At 56.2% G+C, this 23,304-nt stretch overlaps 1 protein-coding gene across 4 annotated transcripts in view; it reads right to left on the bottom strand.

Annotated features, from left to right (window-relative positions):
* LINGO1 (leucine rich repeat and Ig domain containing 1) overlaps positions 1-23,304 on the bottom strand; it is a 171,057-nt gene that overhangs the window by 8,068 nt on the left and 139,685 nt on the right. Inside the window, exon 1 of one of the 4 annotated variants that reach the window (XM_054168746.1) lies at positions 10,374-10,474. The exons of the other annotated variants lie outside the window; for them this stretch is intronic. Within the exon in view, the coding sequence (XP_054024721.1) occupies positions 10,374-10,379 (6 nt within the window). The 5' untranslated portion in view covers positions 10,380-10,474. Of the gene's footprint in view, positions 1-10,373; positions 10,475-23,304 lie in introns of those variants that run through there. 4 annotated transcript variants of the gene reach the window in all.

Here is a 23,304-nt window from a genome sequence, read left to right as displayed (position 1 = left end):
TAGGCTGAGGGGCTGGGATGCTGGAAGGGGGAGGCTTTGGCCCAGCTGTCCACTGGTTTATCTCTGGATATGCTGAAGCCTACACAGGGACAGATATGTACGGTGGAGGGACAACCAGCCGTGGCTCAGAGCCAGGCTGGGGAGTGGTTTTTCAGGCTCAGCAGGCAGGTTATTGGAGCAGGGCAATGGGAAGGAGATCCCGGTCATCTCTGCAGGATGCTGAAGCGCAAAGCAGTTTCACTGAAGCTGTTTGTCGCTGTGATCACATCGCTGTAGAAGCTGCTCAGCCTCCTCACACCTTTGCTTCTCCAGGTTTGATGGCTTTTTGCTCCCTTTGGCTGCACATGCTTCAGTGCCCCATCAGCAAAGAAAACATCCTGACAAGTGATCAATAAGTAATTGCAAAGGCAGCCGTGGATGCTGGGGGTGTAAAGCCCTGAGCTAGCAAGAGAGAAATGAGGAGTGTAGGGGTGCAGTGCAGCGTGGAGCTCGGGTTGGGTGCCAGCCACGCTCCCCTACTTGTCAGTTGAGCTGGTCAGGACACAGGCTGGCCCAGCACTGCCACAGCCAGTTGGCAGGTCCACACTTCACGGTCAGGAGAGCTGGGAGCCGGCTCATTTCTTTCTGCTTGCAAGGCAACAAGCAGGAGAACTGCATTTGCTGGGGGAGTACCTCCCAAGGGTTAGCCTTGGGACTCCAATGCCGGAGATGTTTAGGGCTGGCTCAGCAGGAGGCTGGTGTGCGCTGGGATGCTGGGAGGGGTGTGCCCCAGTCAGTCAAATGGGGCTTCTCCTTTAGCTTGCTTTATTTTGTCAAGTCCTTGGGATTTCTGTTTTTGTGGATGGGGACTGGGTTGCTGGGATGTTTCATGTGCTCATTTGAGGGCACCCAGCTTAGCAGGCACCCAAGTGATGAGCATGTGCCAGGCAGAGGGAGCACCAGTGTAGCATGAGGGTCTCTGTAGATGGTTTTATCTTCCTGTCTGTAGTTGCAACAAGAAGATGGAAAACACCTTGGGCTCTTCTGAGGGCTATGGAAACTTTGGCACTGGAGAGGTGAAAGAAAGGTCTGTCCAGTCTTCTGGGAGAGCCACCAGAGTCACAATGACATTACAAAGGCACCCTCTGAGCTCTGCTTCAGCGTGCTGGCTGTGGAATGAGGCTATCCCCAGAGCAAAGGCCTTTTGGGGAGGGCACCCAACCACCTTCTGCACTCCTTGAGATCCCCAGGAGTACTCAGAGCAGCCCCAGCACTGCTAAGGGCTCTGCAACAGGTCCTACCTGGGCAGCAGTGTGGATTTTGTGCTGGAGAGTGGGGGATGGCTCTTCATGGCCGTGGTGCTGCTGGGGTGGCTCAGAGCATTTTTGCAGTGCTGCTGAATCAGCCAGAGAGCAGCTGCACAGTGCCTTTGCGAGACCCTGTGCTTGTGTCAGGGGCAGGACACCACCTGATGTAGCAGAAAAGCGGCTGGTACAAAGTCACCCTGCTGCCAGAGCATGTTTCCTCCAGCTCAGGAGCAGATGGCATGTCTGTATGGGCTCGCCTCGATGGCTGGGCCGCTCACCATTGGCTTCCTGCTTCCCCAGACCCGTGCACCAGCCTCTGAGGACGGTTTCCACGCCGTGGCCAGTGCCAGTGTCCCAGCAGCGGGATGGGCAGGTCCTGCCAAGCTGATGGTGATCCCAATGCACAAATCACCCCTGGGGCACCACAAAATGCCTGGCCGGGGTGGCTGCTCCCTCTCCAATGCTCCCCACTTGGGGACATCCCATCCCCTCCAGCCACCAGCCTTTGCATAAAGGTGTCCCATGGCTCTGCAGCACCCTGGAGCTCTGCTCAGCACCCAGACCAAGGCTGGAGCACCTGTCAGCTCCAGAATCAGCAACCCAGGACCACTAGCAGCGATGGGGCGCAGCACCTTTGGTACCTTCTGCCTTCCCTTACCCAGAGCTGGCTCAGCAGGAAAGCAAATGCCAAATCAGCCCAACACCCTGGCCCCACGAATAAACTTACTCCACAGGGTCTCAAGGGTGACATCACTGAAGCTTTGTGATGTGGCCCTCTCTAACTGCCACTAGTCCATGCCACTTTGTCCCGGCCGCTGCTTGAAGACGGAAATCCCAAATCAAATTCCCAAACACTAGGCAGCTGCAGCAAGTGGGGACCTGTGAGCACGTCCAGAGCCTGCAGTGCTACAGAGCCAACACTGCTGCCAGGAACTGGTCATTGCAGAGTTAGATAATGGTTGGATTCCATGATCTTAAAGGTCTTTTCCAACTGAAACCATTCTCCGAGTCTATGATCCTTGTTTAATTTAAGCTTAGACTGTACTCACGGTGTCACTTCTGTTCCCATGCTGCAACCCTTCAGTAGCCCTGCAACCAGTGCAGGGCACCTAGCAAAGTACAAGAGCTGCTCTGGAGTCCTGCATCTTCCCCTGGAAACTTCTGGGATAATAGCAAGAGGGCTTCGGAGGACATAAACCCAGCAGCTTCGCTGACTCCAGGGAAACCTGCTGATTTACCTCGTTTCAGGACCAGCTCTGATATTTTTATACTGCTGCCTAAAATAGGTGGCCTTGGAAGCCTTTCTGGAGAGGCCAACTGCAGCCCAGCCCAGCCTGCACTGGCTCTGTGACACCCCATGGGCAGGACAAGCTGTGTGGGGAGCAGGGGGCATGTCTGTGCTGTGCTGCCAGGACCAGCGTCCCTGCATCCCTGGTCCATTTTCATGGAACAGAATCATGGAAAGCATTAGGTTGGAAGGGACCCTCCAAGGTCATCTTGTGTGGGGCCTCTGGGGCAGAGCGAGGGGGCAGGCTTGGGCAGGGACACAGCTGTTTCAAGAGGCTGCAACAGACCAAAGTCCCACACCTCTCCCTCCACCTCCTCTCCCAGCTCTCCCTTGCTCTCCCCATCCCGGTCACTCTTTTCAGTCACGCAGTAACAAATTTACTGATGCAGGAATTTCCAGCAAGAGAGGAGTGAAGAAAAGAGGGAGCCAAAGAAAGCGTGAGTGATGGTAAACGTGGAGAGCAGATTCCTCTTCCCAGCCTGGCTTTCTCTGTGCAGCTTTTACATGTATAATTCTTTCTTCTTTCCCCCTTTTCTCGCTTGTTTGATTTTTGCATTATTTATGGCTTGTCTTCAGGGCCTGTATTTGCTGTTATTGTTTCATTCAACAATAAAATAGATTAGATAAAAACAAACTGTGCTGAGCCCCGGCTGAGCCCTGGATGAGCCTGCCCATCCTGCAGCCAGCTAAATACCCAGCAAGCTGGGCACAGGGGGTGCAAATGGGCCTGGGAATGAGGCGTCCCAACTCAACAGCCCTTCCCAGCCAAATTCCCTGTGGTGGGATGTGGTCTGGCTGCAATTTGGGCTCCAGGTGCTGCCAGCCCCACTGATACCCATTACACTGCAGGAAATGGGGCTGTGCACAGAGTTCCTGGGATCCTGGCACTGCATCCAAACCTCAGACCCCTCCCCAGCAAGAATGAATGGGTGAGAAGTGCTGGTTGAGAGGAGAAAACAGAGCACTGGAAAGTCTAGGATTTTGTGGGGGCAGTTTCATACAATGTAATGCATGGATTTCATCAGCAAGGGTGCCCCAGGCTGACCTGGTGCTGGCTGCAAGTGCAAGCTGCCTTAGCAAATTTCAGCCCCAAGCACTCTGGGAACATGTCCCAGGAGGCACAGCACTGTCCCACTGCATGGTGCCAGGGAAGGGCTTGGTGCAGGGGTGAAAAGCACAATGGGTTTAATGGCCGTGCCAAGGGGTGCCAGCCTCAGCCCTGCCACGAGGAGCCCTGCTGTTCCTTGGCCTTTTCTGTCTTCCAGCAGGTGCCTACGCTGAGCCTGTGGGCATGGAGAAAAAGGAGGGCCTCACGGTGGGGAGGGAGCGGTTCCCCACTGCCCTCAGCAGAGGGCTGCTTTGGAGTGGTTTTGTTGTGTTTTGCTCCAGCTGAAAGCAATGCTTTCCACCCTTTCCTCCCTCTCCCCAGTAGCGTGGATAATAACACAGAGCCTGCTCTCTGGGCCGTGTGTGAGAACAAAAGTAATCATGGGGAAATACAGCACATAGAAATTACACAGGGAATGCAAGGCCAGGGTTTCCATTTCGCTTCAGCTTCTCCACTGTTTCCCACTGGAAAAGGATAAACAGGCTGAGCACAAATCAGTTTAATGGCAGCACCTAATGGCAGTGCAATTCCATGTTTCCGAGAGCAAACCGTAGCTCAAGCCCAAAGCAGCAGCACATCAGCTGCACAGGATGGCCGTGGCATGGCATGGTCCCAGCTGAGCCTCGGGGGCACACCGTGGGACTTGCTGCCCCAGGCAGCAGTGCTGCAATAACTGGGTGAACCAAGGAACAAAAGGGGCTGGTGTCCCTCTCTGGGCTAGGGGATGCTGGTGGTCCCTTGCCTGCCCAATTCCCAGCAGAAAGGAAGTGTCCCTTTGGGTGTCTCTCACATCCCTGAGGTCCGGTCAGAAGACTCTGATCCACTGAAAGCTGGCAGAGCTCCGCCAGGCTGCTCCCCCATCGTGGGCTGGGTTAGGAAGCTTTTACACTGCTCATCACTATGGCCCTAACTCCTTTCCTTCAGCTGGCACCTGGCAACCTGTTCATCTGAAGCACAGCCACGGCTCCCATTTGGTTGCTCTACCCAATTCTCATTGCTTTACCCAATCCTCGTTGCTCCGCTTGCTTTGTGGTGCAATGCCCAAGCCACATGCCAGCAGAACTGGGGCAGAAGCAAGCTGCCAGGCTGGTGCTCACCTGTAATGGCCTCCCCAGCTCCCCAGGCTCACATTTTGGGTGAGATCATATTGATTTGGCCCTCTGTGACCACCTCAAATGCAAGGGAGCAGTGGGGAAAGGCCAGGTTCAGGTGTGGGAGGGAGAGGTTTGCCGGCACAGAGGATAAGAAGAGCCTCTGAGAGTGCTCAGACTTTGCTCACCACCCCCAGGTTGCCTCTGAGGTCTAAATCGGTTGTTTCCCATTTCCCACTCAACATGTCAAATCCAAACAAAGAGCTGAAAGAAAAGATCACGTCAAAATATTTCTGCCTCTCCCTCCCACGAGAATTCCCCATCAGAGACCAATCCAATTAAGGTGCTGGTTATGAAATTAACCATAATTACAAGAGTGATATTTAATGTTTTGCATTCTGATGAAGAAAAGGAAAGGAAATGACAAAAAAAGTAATAATTCTAGATCCTACTGAGATAACTAAGAGCAGCATGAGGTGCTGGGGCAGAGGGCTGGGCTGGACCACAGATGCCTGGCCCAGGGACACCCTAGCAGCAAGGGCAGGAGCTGGGTGGTCATGGTCACCTCTCCTGGGGGGCAGTGGCCAGCCTGTCCCCCAATGCAGGGAATCAGCCTAGTCTGAGGGCACCAGCATGCATTTTGCCACTTGAGCATCACCCAGATGGTGTTGTGCTGCAAGAATCATGTCACAGGAGGCAAAGTCCAGTCCTGCACCTACTCACCCTGTGTTCACTCCCTCTGGCTCACCCACAGGACTGCCCCTAGCGCAGGACACCAAGCCCAGTTTGGAGACAAAGAACAGGAGAGCTTCAGTGGCCAAAGCCTTTGGCCTCTGAGCAGGGACACCTCTGATCTCCTCTGGAGCCCAAGAGAGTCACATCCATGTGTGGACACATGACCACTGCAGGATGCCATGGCAGGCAAGAGATGTTGGCCAAGGTGCTGGTGAGACCAGAGGGAGGACCGAGCCATTGCTGGGGCTTGTGGGACGGTTCACCCCCACCATGGCCATACAGCTGCCACGGCATCCGTGCCACTGTGCAACCCCTGTGCAAGGCAACCTCGGGCAAGGCGTGAGCCAAAGGGTTCTCTCTCTCCTAACTGCTGCTCCTGCAAGGTGAGGATCACCCAGGCCTTGCCCCAGCACAGTCGTTACCTCCAGTGGTGTGGGGTCTCTGCTCAAGCTGAGCACTCCCCCCGCTGTCCCCCTTCCTGAGCCAGCCGGCATGACCTGCTGCTCTGAGAGGTGGTGTTGTCTGCCCAGGTTCCAGAGGAGATGTGGCTCTGTGGCATTTATCAGCATTTATCCAATTGCCCGGGTCAGGCTGGCAATTAATGGTGCCAGCTCAGCCACAGCCACCTTTGTGTGACCTCTCTTTCTCCTGGCTAGCCATGCCAAGGGGGGCAGAGGCAACACTGATGCTGACAGCATTTCCGGGGCTGGGGAAGCACTGGGGGGCCACAGCAGCTGTTCCTTCCCTTCCCCAAGCCATCCCTGTCCTCAGGTGCTCCTCTCCCTCTGCATTATCACACATGCCTTGACAGTCCCAAAGGCTGCAGAATCAAACGGCCACCAACACTGGCTGTTAGTAAGACATGTCCCCAGCCAGGGTCACAGGGAGCTGGGATACATGGCAGAGCCATGGAGATCTCTTGCCATGCAGCAATTCCCCTCTGCAAGCTCCAATTTTGTTCCCCCAGATGGAGAGAGAGAAGGGGGAAAAATTGACTTGGAAGAAAATTGAGGCCATGGCCTTCAGTGGCTTCCTCCCTTCATTTTTCTTGGAGCTGTTTGATTTGAGTTAAGCATTTGTAACCTCCTTCTCTCTCATCCCAGCCTTCCCCGCTACCTGACAAGCTCTTCTGGCTCCCTTCCCACCATAAGCCATTTCTGCTCATGCTAGGATAAACTCTGCTCCCTCCCCATCTCAGGGTTTAGCAGAGAACAGAGGAGAGGTGCTGACTCAGTGCATTGGATGTGTTTGAGAGCTGGGCAAACACCCTCCCTCACCAAGCTGTGCCGTGACTTGCATTGCCAGCTGTGCCCTCCTCTTGCCAAACCATTGCCATGGTGGCTGGTGCTGAGCAGAAAGGGTGAGTGTGGGCACATCGAGCTCCTGGTGGCATTTATCACGTAAGGAGGAGAGTCAACATGAGGCAACAGTGCTGCAGACATGCACTCCAGCACCAGCACTGCTCAAGGGGACCACAAGCCAAGGCAGGACCCAGGGGCTTGGCAAGGCTCAGCTGAGGTGACACGGCAAAGTGTCCCTCCAGCAATTTGCACCCCTGAAGTTTCACAAGAGGACTGATGCAGTAGCTTTTCTCCACCAGCACCTGCAGAGGTGTGCCCATTGCAAACACATTATCTCCTGCCTTGAGGGGATGGAGTTCAACCTCCAGCCCCAACACCTATCACCCGAGAGCTGTCACAGCAGCCCCAGGCCTGTCACAGCTCACTGACAACCACATGCATGAAGCAACACCTGATGGGGTGCCTTAATCCTTATCAACCCACAACAGGTTCAGCTGTGCTTTATAATTCAGCAACCATTATTACACTGTAATTACATGATCCCTGTGCCCTTGTTATAAAGTGATTTATCAATCCCTGAAAGAAAACCTCAAGTTAGAGGATTTTATACTTGTTACATACATCAGACAGCCTAAACTTCAGCATCACTACAGTGGCTGTATTAAATAGGAAACAAAAGGAATAATAAGTCATGCAGTCATGCTGTTAACCTTCCAGTGATATGAAACAGTGGTAATTAGTGGTATCACAGAGCAATTACGTTAGAGGTGTAGAGTAACTGCAGCACGGTACGGTATTACACCAGTAGAACCATTCCTTTTGTAATTAATCCCTCCACAAAGAGGCTTGGAAAACCTGACTCTTCCACAGCTGCTGTACACTCAGCTCCACTAGCTCTTCCAGTCATTCCTGCCCATCCCACGAGAGCTCCAGTGGAAGCTGGGGGTGTGCAGGCTGCTGTCACTGCCCATGGCCCTGCCGGCTCCAGGCTGCTGGCTGGCAGTTTACAGCCAAAAGAGGAGGAAAAGCCCCCTCTTGCTGCCTGGTAACCTGCAAAGCCCCCAACTGGAGACATTGCTGTCTCCAGGGAGTGGCTGTCCCTGTCCCAGGAGCCACAAGTACTGGGGAAGGACTGGAAGGGCCTGCCTATGGGGAAAACTGCCCCAGCATGCCTGTAGGAAAAGACATTAGCTAAGGGACACACTTCTCTCCTGGCCTTGCTTGCCACTTTTTCCAGGCTAAGAGCTTCAGACACCACCTCTCCTCCATGGTGTTAAGCTCTTGCACCAGTGTGCTCCAGGAAAAAGCCAAGGGGACCAGGCAAGAAGGTATGGCCAGCCCAGGCTTCTCCCACCAAGCCCCAGCCCACGCTATTGGGATAGGTGGAGGGCTGAGCTGGGCATCGTGCACCAGCAAAGCTCGGCTGCCCCAATTCATGCCACCTGGGCACAGGGTGTGACTAGCCATCTACAGTGGCAAGAGGTCCAGGAGAAGGACAAGGCTGCATCTGAAACCAAGGGAATGGGCGTGGAGGAAGAGGGTTGAACAAAGGTCTGGGCTGTGGTGCTGGTGTGGGACTGGGAGAGCTGTCTGTGGGGTGGGGATGGGCTGGGCAGCACAGGCAGCCCCAGTGTAAGGTCCTTACAGACCCCAGGTAGCTGGCTGGCTGGGGGCATAGCCACGTCACTGGTCCACAGCCAGCTCCAGGCAGGCGTGAAGGTCAGGTCAGGGCTGCTCCAAGTGAGAGAGCAGTGAGGAGAGGGTTAAGGCTGGCGGAAGGGCTGGGGTGGGGATGTGGAAGGAAGAAAGGGATATCATTTCAGAGCAGGGCTCCAGTAGGTGATGCAGAGGAAGGGGAGACGGAGGGAGAAGGGCTAAGGAGCAGATCTATGGAGTGGGGATGCTCCTGAGGATGCCTGAACTGCTCTGCCCCATGCTGCCCGCTGGAGAACAGTACAGACTGAGGGCAAGCACGGGGCTGTCACCCCTGTCCCCTGCTGCAGGCCAGCAGGTAGAGTGGCTTTCTAGAAGGGGCATTTGATGGAGAAAGACCATGGCTGGTGACTGCTCAGGTGGTAGCAGGGCTAGTGACAGGCAAAAAGAGGTAGCAGAGCTTTGGCTATGCCAAACAACACGCACCCGTGGCATGGAGACCTGAGCCCTCTGGTGCCCACACTCAGCTCACCCGCTGTCCCTCCTTCCCAGTGCAGATCACCTCCACAGCACCAACACTCCCAGCTCCTCTCAGAGTCGGAACCTCCAGCACCTGCTGGATGCCTCCACCCTTCACTCAGGCTATTTATTCTTCCAAGGTGCAAGGTGAAAAATCCGATAACCTACACACGGTATCAGAGAGCAACAAGCAATGGCACTGCCCTGGAGAGCTCACAAAGCCCTTCTGGCCAGCAGGTTCTTGGGCATCCTTGAAATCCCTCCCGGCTACCCTGTGAAGCCCCTTTGACATCAACCCCCTTTTTTTTTCTGTCAGACAAAACCCAAGGACTGAGCCTGTGCTGACAGTTCGACCCTCCCCAACATCTCCAGTTCTCTGGGCCGGCTCCTGTATGGAGGGCTGAGCCCATGCTGGAGGACCTTGCCGTGCCCCCCAGAACCACCCCTCCCTCCTTCCCCCCCCCACAAAGCCTGAGGGATCATCCCACCCGGCACCAACTGCCCACGACCCCGACTCACCTACCTCCAGGCTGGGGTGCTGGTGATGGAGAGGTGAGCCCCCGCCCTCAAAAATCACCCCCCATAGCTGCTCCTTACTCCAGCCTGGTCACTCCGGGCTGCTGAGCTCCCCCTGCCCGTATTTAACCCTTGGGGATGGGCAGAGAGACGATTCCTCCTCCTAAATTAACCCTTGCTGGCCAGGGAGCCGGGCACAGCCGGCTCGGGGGCTGCTCTCTTGACCATACCCTACCTGAATCCGTAATCTGCTCCAGAGCGTCTAACTCGGCTGCTGAGCTGCTGGGAGGAGGATGAGAGCTCCCACATCAGGATGCAGCTCTGCGCTCGCTTCAGCAGCAGCGAGCTCCAGCCCTTCGCTGGCCGGGACCCCCGGCCCCGCACCGGCCCCGCACCGGCCCCGCCCGGCCGCAGGCATCCCGTTCCCGCAGAGGATGGGTAGGGGCTGCGGGGAAAGGCGGGGGAGAGGCGCGGGGGTGCTGGAGGGTGACGGGGACATCATCACGGAGCAGGGCGGTGGGGGCAGCAGGATCAGCCCCGGAGGGGCTGGAGGACAGCAGGGCCCGGGACACACGCTTCCCAAAGCCGTCCCTTCCCATCCCTCCCCTCATCGTTCCCCGCGACCCGGCCCCGCACCCTGGGACACCCGCGGCGTGCACACACAGCCCCGCAGAAAGAGCCTCGCACACACACCCGCCCAAGCTCTGTCCTCTCCGGTGCACGCACCAAGTTCCCAGCCCGGTGCCCCCGAGCACCGGCGCGGTTCCGGTCCAGAGGGACGGACAACCCCCACACACCCTCCCCTGCTCCAGCTCCCGCGCCCCGCCGGTCCCGCCAGCGCCTTTCTCCTCGCTCCAGCATCCCCGTCTCGCTTACCTGCATCTCATTCTCGCCGGCGATCTCCTTCGGTCAGAAATGGCATCTCCCCCGGCCCCCCCTCCGCCAAGCCCTCCACCTGCAGTAACGCAGCTCCCCCTCTCCGCAGCGACAGCACAGAGGCGGCGGCGCTCCCGGGTCCGAGCCGCCCCCACCCAAGCCCCGAGGAGGGCCGGGCCGGGGCCGGACTGGGCACTGGGGGCCCGCTCCGGGGCCGCCCTTAGGGACGTGGGGCGACCAGCTGCCTCCCCTCCGCTCCCGCCGGGCTGCCGGCGGCGGCGGCGCTGCGGGGCGGCGGTGACAGCGGCGGTAGCGGCGGCGGCATCGCCCCAGCGGGCGGGCGGGCTGGCACGGCCCGGGCTCCGGCACGCCCGCTGCCGCCGGCCGGTTCTGCTGCGGCGGGGCCAGGCTGGGAGCCGCCGCCGCACCGGCCCCCGCCTCCCCTCCGGGAGGAGCCGGCGGCGGGCGCGGGGCGGTGCGCGGAGCGGCGGCGGCAGCGGCCAGTCCCCTCCTCCCGCCGCCTCCCCCGCTCCAGCGCGGCGAGGGGGGGGCGAGAGCCAGGGAACGGAGAAGAGGGGTGGGGGGGGGCGCTGCGGGGTGGGAACAACCCTTCGCCCCCCGGGTGTACCGGGGCAGGGGCAGCAGTGCGTTTGGCGGAGTGGTACCGCAGCCCCAGCTCCTGTCCGCGCCGTGCGGCGCAAGACAGGGACCGGGCACCTTTTGCGGGGGGAAGGGGGGGGGGGGAGCGGGCACCGGCAGCCCCCGCTCCGCCGCCGCTGGTGCAGCCCTGTAGCTGGCGGAGGACGGACCCGGGGAGCGCCCGGAGCCAGCTGAGGGCAGAAGCCGGGCTCCCCGGCAGATTTCGGAGCTGTCCGTCACCTGCAGAGCGCTTCGCTCCGCTTTTTGCACTGCTCCCCACCCAGCACACGAGAGGAAGCAGGCTGCAGGAGGTACGGGGGACGTCTCAGGGCAGATCTGGGAGCTGGTGACCTCGGGGGCTCGGCGCACATGGAGCTGGTGGCGTCTGGCTCAGCACCAAGTGAAGACTTGCCAGCGCTGCCCACCCCTCCCCCTTCCTAGTATGGACGCGGATTAATTGGGCAGCAGTGGCAGTGCTGCCCAGCGCCGGCTCCACCAGTGCAGGCTGGTTTCTCTGCCAGTAATGGACACAAACTTTGCTTCTCGTGCACTTTCCCCTCCCGCTTCCTCCCGCCAGGGCTCTCCTGCGGTACTTTCCGCTCTGCCCTGCGTTCACTCATCTGTCCCTGCGGTGTGGCCAGCTGCGGGCCGAAGGCAGCTGCATCAGGGCCCTGTGAGCTGTCGCGGGCCGGGTCTGAAGATTTTGCAGGAGTCCCTTTGCTGCGTCCCCTAAGTCTTCACTTGGACGGTTCTTTCAGCCGGTGGGAGCATTTGAGGAAGATTAAGGCTTGGCTTTCCTCCACCAGTCATTTAACCAGACCGGGAGGTGGAGATTCCTATGCAGGGCATCCCTGTGGGGCATACTTTCCTCCCTCCTGGGGAAGCGGAACTGTGTGCTAGCCCCAAGCCTCTCCTGCGCCATGGCATTCCCTGAGCCTACAGGGAGACTGCTGGGCAGCGTGCCAGAGCTGTGGCCGTGCCTGCCAAATGCCCATGCGTGCCTGCCATGGAGCAGGGGAGCCCAGCGGCTGTCCCGAGCTCGTGTCCACACAGTGGGTTGCTAGCAAGCCCCACTCCACACTCTGTCAGAGGCTGCCTCCTCCCCGGAGCTCACCACAGAGATGGTTCTCCTACCCGGCACACTGCAGCTTCTGCGTGGAGCAAGAATAAACAAAGGATGGGCATGGCGAGCTTGCCAGCTGAATCACTTCAGCTCCCGGCTCCTGCTCGGCTCTCCTGCCCACTCGCAGCCTGCTGCCTCTCCTCCCGTGGGCACTCACCCTGGCATGGCTGGGAGGGTGGGTGCCCACCAAGGGGTGCGGTCTCATGTGGGTTTGGGCAAAGGATCCTAGTGGCACGAGAGCCGCGGGGTGAGCGCAGATGTGAGTGTGCCTGCGCACTCTGCTCCTGGCATCGAGGAAATGCAGCCTGGCCCCTCTCAGTGGTCCTCAGACCTTTCCCCAACACAGATCGATGCCCCTTATTATTACGGCCATTTCAGAGATGCCATCGATGTTAATAGCACTTCACAAAGGCAGACAAAGCCGGCAATCTGAATGCGGCCAGGGAAAAACAAACAGAGGACAAAAGAGAAGCTAAGAGCTCGGAGTGCTGTTTTTAATGCTCCATCCCCCTTCTCCCCTTCCCCCCCCCCCTCCCCCCATGGTTAAAGTCCCACTAAAGTGCAGGGCACTGTGTATTCAATAATAACACTCCAGAATAATTTCTGGCATCGTCTGGTGTGAGAGGGAGAAATTTCACCCTGCCACAAAGACAGGACACGCACGCCATGCAGGCAGCACTGGCGGCCACACGAGAGCGTTGCTATACGCTGCCAGGAAGCAGGGGGCCTTCCAAGACCATCTTTCCCACCTCAGCTCCCATGGTTGTCCCCACCCCAGCGTTGTGTCGAGCGGCAGAGGACAGGGAACTTGGTGAGCAGATGCACGGGACAAGCTTTTGGGCTAAGATGGCATCTGTGCACACCTCTCCTACAGATCAGTCCTGTGGAAAGCCTGCCTTTTCTGTACCTCTCTGTGTGATTTCTGACTGGGGTGTAGCAAGACAGCTAAGGGCAGCACTGCTGTGCTAGGCATGGTGATGGAGCAGAGCCCTGGTTTGCTGTGTTTGGGCTGGAAGTTTGGGATGAGGTGATGGGGAAAACGGATAGCACAGTGAAAAGAAAGCATCACTTGCTAAACACTCTCCTGGCTGGGCACAGGAGCACAAAGGCCCTTATCCATGGCATCAGAATTTAAGAGGGGCATCTGGGATTTTCTCTTCCTCCAGATGAAGAGGGATATCTCTCACCACACTTCAAGGGCAACACTTCTTTACCCAGCAGCCTCAAGGATGCCTCAGACAAAGGCAGATCCTAGCAGCAAGCAACCCTTTTAATCTCTGCAGGAGGAACTGTACTGGTTTCTGCTCACAAGGCCCAAAGGCTTCCACATTTCTGCATTTACCAACCCAAAATCTTAAGGTCTGTGCTGGCAAATCTTTTGTGCCCTCCTTGCCCCAAAATAGTGCCTTCATGCAGCTCTGGTGCAGCCGTGAGCTCCTAGAGTCAGTGATCTGGCCAGCTGCTCACAAGTGAAGCCAAGGTGCTTTCCCCCATGGACCAGTGAGCAGCGCAGCTCACTCCACACAGCACCAGAAGCCCAGATCCACCTGGGACTGTCCAGCTGTCCCCTTCTTTTTGTGGGACACTTCTTGCAAGCATCTCACTGCCACAGACAAAGTACTACTCTGAGGACTGAGACCATGCTGCATGCAGAGGGTAACACAGCCCACCCTTAGCTCATGCTTGGTATGAAGGTCCTGCCTGAAGAGCAGCAGTGATGGAGCTCAGAGGGGTAAGTTTGTAATGGTACCTGGGAGAAGGGCTTAAAGGGAAGAAGAATGGGATAAATGGATGTTCCCATTCCTGGCAAAGGGATGCTTTTGTGGAGGGTGTTAAGGTAAGGGAGAGCTTACTCTTAAGGTCCCTGAGGTGTAGCATGCCAGGTGACAGAGCTGGGAACAGCCAGAAGTACACAATCACACCTCGCTGGAACTGCTGTCCTGTCCTGTTCCCACTAACAGCCTCTATCTACTTGCAGCTGCCAGCTTTGGAGCAGACATGCATTTTCTTCCCTCTCCCATCACCTCTACTGGCCTCCAGCTGTTGTGGGAGACCACAAAGACCCACTCAGATGGGTTAACCTCCTTGCAGTGTGGAGTGACTTAAAACAAGGGGCATCCCTGCCCTCCAGGTGTGACTATCCTGTCCTGGCCTCCATGAGCACCACAGAGAGCAGCTCTGCTCACAAGGCTTCATTGAACATTTTCCTCTTTAAAACCTGCAGTGAGTGGCAAAAACATTTGGGTGTCCATCTGCAGGGGCTCATCCCTCAGACAGATGCTCCAGCTCTTTGCCACTGCCATCCTCAGATGATAACGGGCTGTGGCAGATGGTTCCCTTCTGTTGGCAGGAGGCAGGAGTTTATCCCTGCTCTGAGCTCCCTCCCAGAGAGCCGGCACCTGCACACTCCACGAGGGATGAAGCCTCCTTGCCTGGGCAGCAGAGACCAGACCTGCCCCTCAATGGGGCTAGCTAGGACGTGCTCATCTCTCTTGGTTTTGGAACACGTGTCCAGGAATCCCACAAAAGGTCCAGGAAGGGCTGAGCTGGCAGGAGGGAGATGGATTTTAATTACTCCCATTATTATTATAGTTCCTTTCCTTTCAGATTTTCACACTTTTGTCGTAACAAGCTGAGCTGAGAAAATAAGTGCAAATGCCAGGCTGAAATAAGATGTACCACACCTTGAAGTTCTGCCAGCACCAGCTCTGGGAACGCCAGATCGGCTGTCTGCCCCTTCAGCCTCCTCCCTTTGCGGCAAAGACAGGGGGAGGGTCTGCACCCGCTCTGCCCCCGTGCACCCAGAGAGGAGGTTGCCTTGCAGGGTACCCTGGACTCAGCCAGCAGCTGGCTCCTCCGTGCTGAGCAGTGTTAATCAATCCCTGGAGTGACAGCTCAGAGTGCCTGGCCCTTGCAGATGCAGTCAGGGGAGGAATGTGCTCTCAGATCACGAGTGCTTTCTTCCTTGGAGGTGGTGACATTTCAGGGTGTGTGTGGGGGGAGTGGGCTGAGGGGACAATGCAGGATATTCCTGCTCCCCCGTCCCCGTGGCCATCTGGATGTGTACTGATGCCTCCGCACAGCAGGCTGAGTCAGTCCAGTGGCTTCTCATTATCAGCTGGAGGGAGTCCAAATTCTGCATTGTACGGCTGCTCCTGAGCGAAATTGAGGATCGTTATCGAGTATTATCATAATGGTTTCTCTCTGTACTGTCTTGTTCTGCTCCTTGCCCTGGTCAGTTGATGGATTTGGAGCAGAAAGAAGCAATGTACCAAAAAATCCTTCCACCACCAGCTGCCCAGTCGGGACAGCTGTGGCAGGAGTGATGTAACACCACTGCTAACATGGGCTTGGGCTGTGCAGGCCAGCAAGGGTGATCCCAGTGCTGTCTTCACGCAGAGTCTTGCTTGCTGGGAGGCTGCAGCTCTCCCAGCAGCAGATGCATGGCCAACCCTTTCTCCAGGTATCTCTACTCAACTGAAGTGAGGCAGGAGACAGGAGATGCTGTGGTCATGCCATGCCTGACTCAAATCATGATGCATCCTCCATGAACTACCTGAAAGGAAGTTGCAGTGAGGTGGGGGTCGGACTCATCTCTCTAGTATGAGGTGACAGAACGAGAGGAAATGGCCTGAAACTGTGCCAGGGGAGGGTTAGGTTGGAGATTAGGAATAATGTCTTTCCTGAAAGAGTGGTCAGGCATTGGAACAGGCTGCCCAGGGAGGTGCTGGAGTCATCATGTCCAAGAATTGTGTGGACATGGCACTCTGGGACGCGGTTCAGTGGTCACAATGATGTTAGGTCAATGGTTGAACTCTATGCTCTTAGAAGTCTTTTCCAACTGAAACAATTCTATGATTCTATGATGTTCTGGAGAACAAGCAGAAAGAGGAGAAAAAAGCCTATCTGCAGCCCCCATCAAGCAGATACTGCTGAGAGGGTTCACAGGGGTTGCCCCGGCTCAGCTCACCCAGGTCTCTGCCAGGGCACTGCTAGCCCCTTAGTCTTGTTTGAGCCCAGGGTGTGGAGATTAGGCCTTTCTATGAAAAGCTCTGCCATGGAAAGAGGCCACATGTCCTAATGTCAGCTCACCTCAAGTGCCTGCTAGCTTGGCTGCTCTGTCAGGCAGCCCGAACACGCCGCGTGAAGGGCTGCAGGAAAAGGCTCCATTAAATTCTTAAGCTCATTGGCACACATACAGAAGATATTAATAATATCAAGCATCTTGGTGTCTATTGTAGCCCACATCCAGGAGATGAAAGATAATTTCTGGGACAAGGAAGTTATGATGGTGACAGCTTTTTAACACCCTGGCATAAGAATAGGAGCCTCACAATGGGAGAAAGAGCAATGATTAAAGATCTGTGAACAAAGGAGAGAGGGCCTGGAGACCATGGTGAGTGTGGAGGACATGAGAGCCACGCCAAATGCCCAGGCAGAAGAAGAAATGGCTGTGTTGGACAAGGAGGATGGGAAAGTGGTGTGGGAGCTGTCCCCCTGGGGCTGACTCACAAATACTTGGCAGCTAAGGGAAAGGGGTCAGGGTGCCTGGAGGGAATGAAACAGGCTCCTCGCCTTAACCTTTAAAAGAAGTTTGGTGTGCCAGGCAGAGAGATGGACATGCCTCAGCTGGTGCTGCAGCAGGGAGCAAGTAGTGCAGGGAAAGGTGATGATGAGGAGCGAGGGAGGAAGCTGAGCTGCACTGGAGGCTGGGCAGAGACTGAGGAGCAAACAAATTGGCCGAGGAAAGGGAGGCCTGGCATGAGGCAGGGTGAGGCAAAGAAAGCTGGTAAAGGGTCTGGAGAACAAGTCTTAGGAGGAGCAGCTGATGGAACTGGGGTTGTTCAGCCTGGAGAGGAGGCCAAGGGGAGACCACATTGCATTCTACAAGTCCCTGAAAGGAGGTTGAAGTCAGGTGAGTGTTCATCTCTTCTCCCTAGTAACAAGGGACAGGATAAGAAGAAATGGCCTCAAGTTGCACCAGGGCAGTATTAGGTTGGATATCAGGAAAATTTTCTTTCCTGAAGGGATTGGAACAGGCTGCCCAGAGAGGTGGTGGAGTCACCATCCCTGGAGGTGGACATTGCACTTTGGGACATGGTTTAGTGGCCATGGTGCTGTCAGGTCAGTGGTTGGACTCAATGAGCTGAGAGGCCTTTCCCAGCTGAAACAAATTCTATGATTCTGTGAGGAGGAAGCTGTGCTCCCCAAAGGCCAGAGCTGGAGAAGCAGGGAGCCAGTGGACCCAGCACCCTCGGAAGCGTAATGATTACTAATATTCTTCGTGATTCCTTGCACACATACACGCTCCCCTAATGTACACTGCACATGTAAACAGCCTCCTAGTGACATTTGCACGCCCAATTACATCTGCATATCATTGATTTACATGCACAGTTGGAGAGCAATTAAAACACTGGAGCCTGCTTCACACTTTCCCACAGATGCCTCCCTGAACCCCGCTCCGAGGAGGAAAAGCACCTTGAGGGGGAGGGGCGGGGGGGGGGCAAACCCTGTCCCCCATCCTGCTGCCTTTTGGTTGCCTGCAGCAGCGTGTGGGGACAGCCCTGGCTCCATAGCACGCTGAGCAGGGTGGGCTCCTGCCGGCGCCCTCCTTCATCTGCGGCCACCCTAAAACCCGGCTGCAGCGTTTGCTGTTTGCTCAGCTCCTGTCACAAGTGACTGGCGCCTCGCCAAAAAGGATTAAAAGCAGGGAGTGAGAAACATAAAAGCTCGTGTAATTATGTGCAAAAAGCCCCTTAATAATTTATAGAGGGAGAGGGTAAATATCTCCGTGTGTTATTCAAGTGTAGCTCATTGTCCCGTTTGGCTAATACCCAGAGTGCACGCATCGCAGGCTTCATCCGGGAGGCTCTTTTGCCTTTAATACCTTTCATAAATTATTTTATTTATAAAGAGGAAAGCAGATGTCATGGCTCTCCTATAAACAGCTTGTTAGTTAAAACTAATGAAGGTGGGGAGCAACAGTTTCCTCTTGCCTTGTCTCGTCTCCCCTCTCTGCTGGCACCTGTGCCTGGGGCAGAGCAGTGGTGTTTGCCTACCTCCCCCCCCGCCCAAAGCCCTCTGGAAAGCAGTGGCTGCAGAGAAATGGCCTGTGGCACCTTTACCTTCTAGCTTCCTGAGACCTGCTTGTGCCCTTCAGGGAGGCTGGGGAGGGAGGTGAGGATGGAGGGGTAGAGAGGATCCTCTCTCCATCCCCAGCTCTCCTGCTGTTGTGCCATCATCTTCATAGAATGGTTTGAGTTGGAAGGGATCTTAAAGATCATCCAGTTCCAACTCCCCCTGCCATGGGCAGGGACAGCTTCCACTGGACCAGGTTGCTCAAGGCCTCATCTAGCCTGTCCTTGAACACCTCCAAGGAGGGGGCATCTATGACCTCCCTGTGAAACCTGTTCCAGTGTCCCACCATGCCTACTGCAAAGAATTTGTTTCTAATCTCCAGTCTAAATCTACCCTCCCCAAGCTTCAATCCATTCCCTTTCATCCCATCACCACAAGCCCTTGTAATAAGTCTCTTCCTGACTTTCTTGTACTCCTCCTTCAGGTACTGGAAGGCTGCTATAAGGTCTCCTCAGAGCCTTCTGTTGTCCCCTCTGGTCCTGTGCCTGCTTGCAGCAATGGGGTCTTAGCTCCTGGGGGTACCCAAGGATGCTCTGGGTGCTCTGCTCCTGGGGGGAGGGCAAGAGTGAAAGGTGAACCCTGAAGGAAGGACAGGGCAGGAGGCAGAGACCTCCATGGTAGGAGGGCTCAGCACAGATGTGTCCTTGCTTGGGGGTTCTCTCACCACAACAGCCACGTCTCTCCCCTTTCCAGCAGACTAGGGCCAAGGTGTGAAGTCCCAGGACTGCTCCTGAGCAGGGGGAATTTCAGGCTGGCTGGGGGAAGCACAGCATCTCCTGATTTTCTGCTGAGCGAGGCAGGGTGTTAGGAGGCCGCTTCTAAAAACAGCAGAGGTGTGACTGAGTCAGGCAGCACATGTCTGAGTGAGGGAGGCAGCCTGGGCACCCCCGCACAGGAAAAGCAGCCTGCAAGGAGCCCCCGCAGCACCCACTGCCTGTCTGCCCCCCCCCCCCCCCCCCCCCATCCCATGCAGGCTATGCCTCCTGGGACAGGATGGGACAGGGACCACATCACCAAGGCAGAGGAGCCTGTGTTTGGGAAGCAGCTGGTTTGGAGGCTCTGCTTTCACACCCATGAGACAGTCACTGAGGAGCTGAACCCCCACATGCACCCTCTCCAAATATAATACATATGCATTAAAAAACAGGCACGGAGAGCTCAGGGAGACATGGGAAGTATTTTAAGCAGAGTTTGGAGCAGCTAGTGCCAAATCAGGGTGAACATCCTGCGAGGAGGATGCACATGGAAAATGTTGCCGCATCCCGGTGGCCACAGCACAGCACAGAGACAGGAAAGCACAGTGCAACCCGAGCCGCTTCGCTCCGTAACCGCCAGCACTGAGGTGCATTTGAGCCACATGATGGATGGTGGACCCTGAAGAAGACCCAACAGGGCCTCGCAGGCATGGGAAGAAGGAACTGAAACTATCGATAATCAATTAACTCCTTCAATTACAGAAGCCTAATGAGGTAGCGCAAAGTCAGCTCTAATGAACATCAGTTTAACTGAGGTGGTTCCTCAGGGCACAGGGTTTTGACTCAATCTTTACAAGGTAGGAGACACTGCAGAAGTACCAAGCAATTAGTGGCACTTAATGAACACTCTCACCCTGCTTCCTGCAGAGCTGATGGCTTCTGCAGAATGGGTGGCCGTTGCAGTGCAGGGGTGTCCCTGACCCCTGGGAGAGGCTCTGTTGGTCCCCAGCACGGTGGCCCACCAGCAGCAGGCTGGCCTGGGAGGCAGCGCTGCCACTGTGGCTGTGGCGGCAGCATGGAGCTCGCTTATCCCAGTGGAGCCTGAGGTTCCCGGGGATGCTGCCGGATGCATTAGCTGCTGTGAGATGAAGTGAATGTCACAGGACCCAGCTCTCCCCCAGAGGCAGCAATTTTTTCAGGTTTTTTTGGTGATGACAGCGTGACAAAACAAATGTCACTGCCCGCTGGCCCCAGTGCCTCCCTGGAAACCTGTCGGTCCACAGAGCACAGAGGGAGGAAAGGGCTGGAGGAGGAGAAGGAGGAGGGGTGCTGCTTCTCTTAGAAAACCACCAGCCCTAACACTGCTGCCCATCCCAGGGCATCAAGGAGCTGTGCCATGGTGGCCTGCAGGGCCTAGGGAAGGCTGGAGCAGGACAGCATGGCTGGTTCTCGCTCAGTGGGTCACTGCCAATGCAGAGCTGGGGTGGGGGTCTCTGGCAAAGCTGGGATCCCAGTGGTGCCACCCCTCAGAAGGCATTCTGCTGCACCCACCATGTTGGAGAAGGATTTACATACTGAGGAGCCTCCAGCAGAGTGAAGACAACCTAATGTCTCCTTTGGGTCTCAAAGCCAAAGGCTGCATTTCAAATCCACCGATCAGGTGAGAACACAGCAAACTCCTGCCAAGTGGATCTGTGGAAGCAGAGGGAGCCTCTGGCTCCTGGCAGCACAAGCCACCCCACAGCCAGGTCCCACAGGGGCTAGATGGGCCTTCATGGCAATGGTCCCTAGTGTCCCATTAGCACCTAGCAGAATTGGGTTTCTGGGGGAAGTGGCCTGCTCTCACAGGTGCTGAGCCCCAAACTCCTGCTGAACAAGGTCCATACAGAGGTACTTTTCCAGCACCTAAGTCTCCATGTGCAGAGCCTGCTGGGCTCAGCCTTTACCCAGGGCCGTCCAGAATCAGAGCACAGGTGCCATGTAGAAAGCAGAGAGAGGGAGGGAGAAACCCGCCCCTGCCCCCCCCCCCAATCTGGTTATGGTTGTTAAGATACAGCCCCCTGACATCTGCAGTCATCAGCCATTTTAAAAGAGCCTTGCCTCCACCTGAAAGAACACTTTAAACCCAGTGACCTTTCCTACAGAGCAGCAGGGACTCATAGAGCTCCTGCACAGGCCAAGCTGCTGGGGGGCATGGGCAGCTCAGCCCCCCTCTCACAGCCGGAGCAGCCAGAGGCAGCAGGCTTGCTCCCTGAGCCCAGGTGCATGGTGTAGGAGCTGCCCATGCCTACAGCTGCTGTGGCAGATGGAGGTAGATGGATGTGTGCTGCCAGTGCTGCCTGCTGGGACCATGCAAGGGCTTGGCCATGGCCTCCCTGCCCTGCTGATGGCCAGGGAGCACGATGGATGGCTGGAAGACCCCAGTGCCAAGAGAGGCACAGGACAGGTCATTCATCCACGTGGACATGCATGTGGCTGCAAAAGCTCTTGGGTCTGAGAGGCATTTAGAGGGGTCCCATGTCTGGGGTACCCCCAGGGCAGCTGAGGAGAAATGAGGAGCCCAGAAGCCATTCTTGCCCTTCTTGCCATTCTTGTGCAGAGCTGACCCAGAACTTGCATGGGAAGAAGGACCCAGGAGTCTCACAGGTTCACTGGTGCTGGCCGGGATAAGCCAGAAGGGAAGTGTGAAGCACTGGATTAGAGGAGGAAGGAGGAACACAGGTAGGTATCAGCAGGGAAGCTAACAGCCCCAAAATGTGAATCTGGAAATCTCCAGTTCCCATGGCAACTTATCTGAGACCAGTGTAACCAGCAACGGCCCCCAGCGCTTACCAGTCTGACAGCAGATGTCAGCCTTGGGGGTACTGGACCCTGTGCTCACCTGGATTTGCAAAGATCTGCAGGGCTGCTGGCCGGCCTCTGGGTGGGCAAGGGTGTGCTCATCCCCTCCAACCTTTCCCCTGCTCGCTTTCCCTGCAGCACAGAGGGGACAGGGGGTGCTGGTCTTGGCTGGTCTCCCCCAGACCATCAGAAAAGGTGCTGAGAGCTGGTCTGGGGGAGCTCCCGGGGAGGCAGGGTGTTGCATGGAGGAGGCTCCAAGAGCTGGTTTCAATAACAGCTACACAGCTCCATGTGCTGGAGATTATTGTGGTCTCCCTTCTTGTTTTGATGACTTACTCTAAAACTATTAGTGGATTAACTATAATTCTTACGATGCTGCTCCAGCGTCTTGGCGAGGGGCTTTGAGAGGTGGAAGAGGTAGCTTTCATGTTACTGTGGAGCTAGCCTGCAGCTGGGAGGGAACAGCAAGAGGTGCAGAGTCCTGGCAGCAGATGCTCTCTTCTCTGAAACTGGCAGTGTTGTAGAGAAACAGTGCTGTCTGGAGGGCAGCAACGTCAGAGGCTGGCAAGCCATGTGGTCCCTCCTGCCTGTTTCCCTTTCACATTATGCTTTGCAGCTTCTGGGCTCCACTTCACAGGGAAGGCTTGGGGACCCAGGGGACCAAACCCAGGGATGTGAAAAGTCTCTTCCCACCTTCTGTTGCTATGTTCTCCTCCCAACAGGCAACTCCCACTGAGGATGCCACTCTGATAAGCTCTGATTCTTTGTCCCAGAAGGTCTCATGGCCATGCCCTGGTGTCCCCACAGCCCTTTCAGCCCACAGATAAGCAACCTCAGTGGTCCTTATCTTCCTGGGCTGTGTTGGCTACACGTGGCAGAGTCTTCCCCCTTCCCACCCCTTTCCCCACCATCTGGCAAAGCCCCAGTGGTTTCCCCCCGAAGAGCTCGGTGAGACACAGCATGAAACAACTGCAGATAATTAAAGGACTGAATGGGGTATGGGAGAGGAGCAGGGAGCTAGCAACATCCAGAAATAGCAGCTTGCCTTGCTGAGCTGCTTAACTCCTTGCTTGTTCTTGCCAAAGTGCAGACCCCAAAGGGATGGTGCCTGTGCATGAGTAGGGGTGGAAAGTTCAGGAGCATATTTTTAAACCATTCAAGCTGTACTCAGGCTGAGTGATAGGTTATTGTCTCTGTGTGTCACTTGAAGTGTCTTATGAATGTAAGAAGAGAAAGCCTCTCTAAACTCCCACCCCTCTGCTCCTACCCAAATAACATCAGGTTAGAGCTGACAGGCAAAAGGAAAGCACCACGAGGTAAGGCTGGTTAAAAGCAAGTGTGAAATGCTCCTCTCCAGAAGAGTGAGCCCTGGGCTGGAGGGCAGCAGGGCTGGTGGCAAGCACATGTCTGCACAAGGAGCTGCACCAAGGAAGAGCCTGCTGGAAAAATACTGGGGTCCCTAAGGAGCCCCCAGAAAGGACATGTCCCAAAA

The sequence above is a fragment of the Dryobates pubescens genome, chromosome 17 (assembly GCF_014839835.1).
Source record: "Dryobates pubescens isolate bDryPub1 chromosome 17, bDryPub1.pri, whole genome shotgun sequence".
Taxonomy (NCBI): Eukaryota; Metazoa; Chordata; class Aves; order Piciformes; family Picidae; genus Dryobates; species Dryobates pubescens.
Note: the sequence above shows the minus strand (reverse complement) of the source record. Positions and strands in the feature narration are given on the sequence as shown.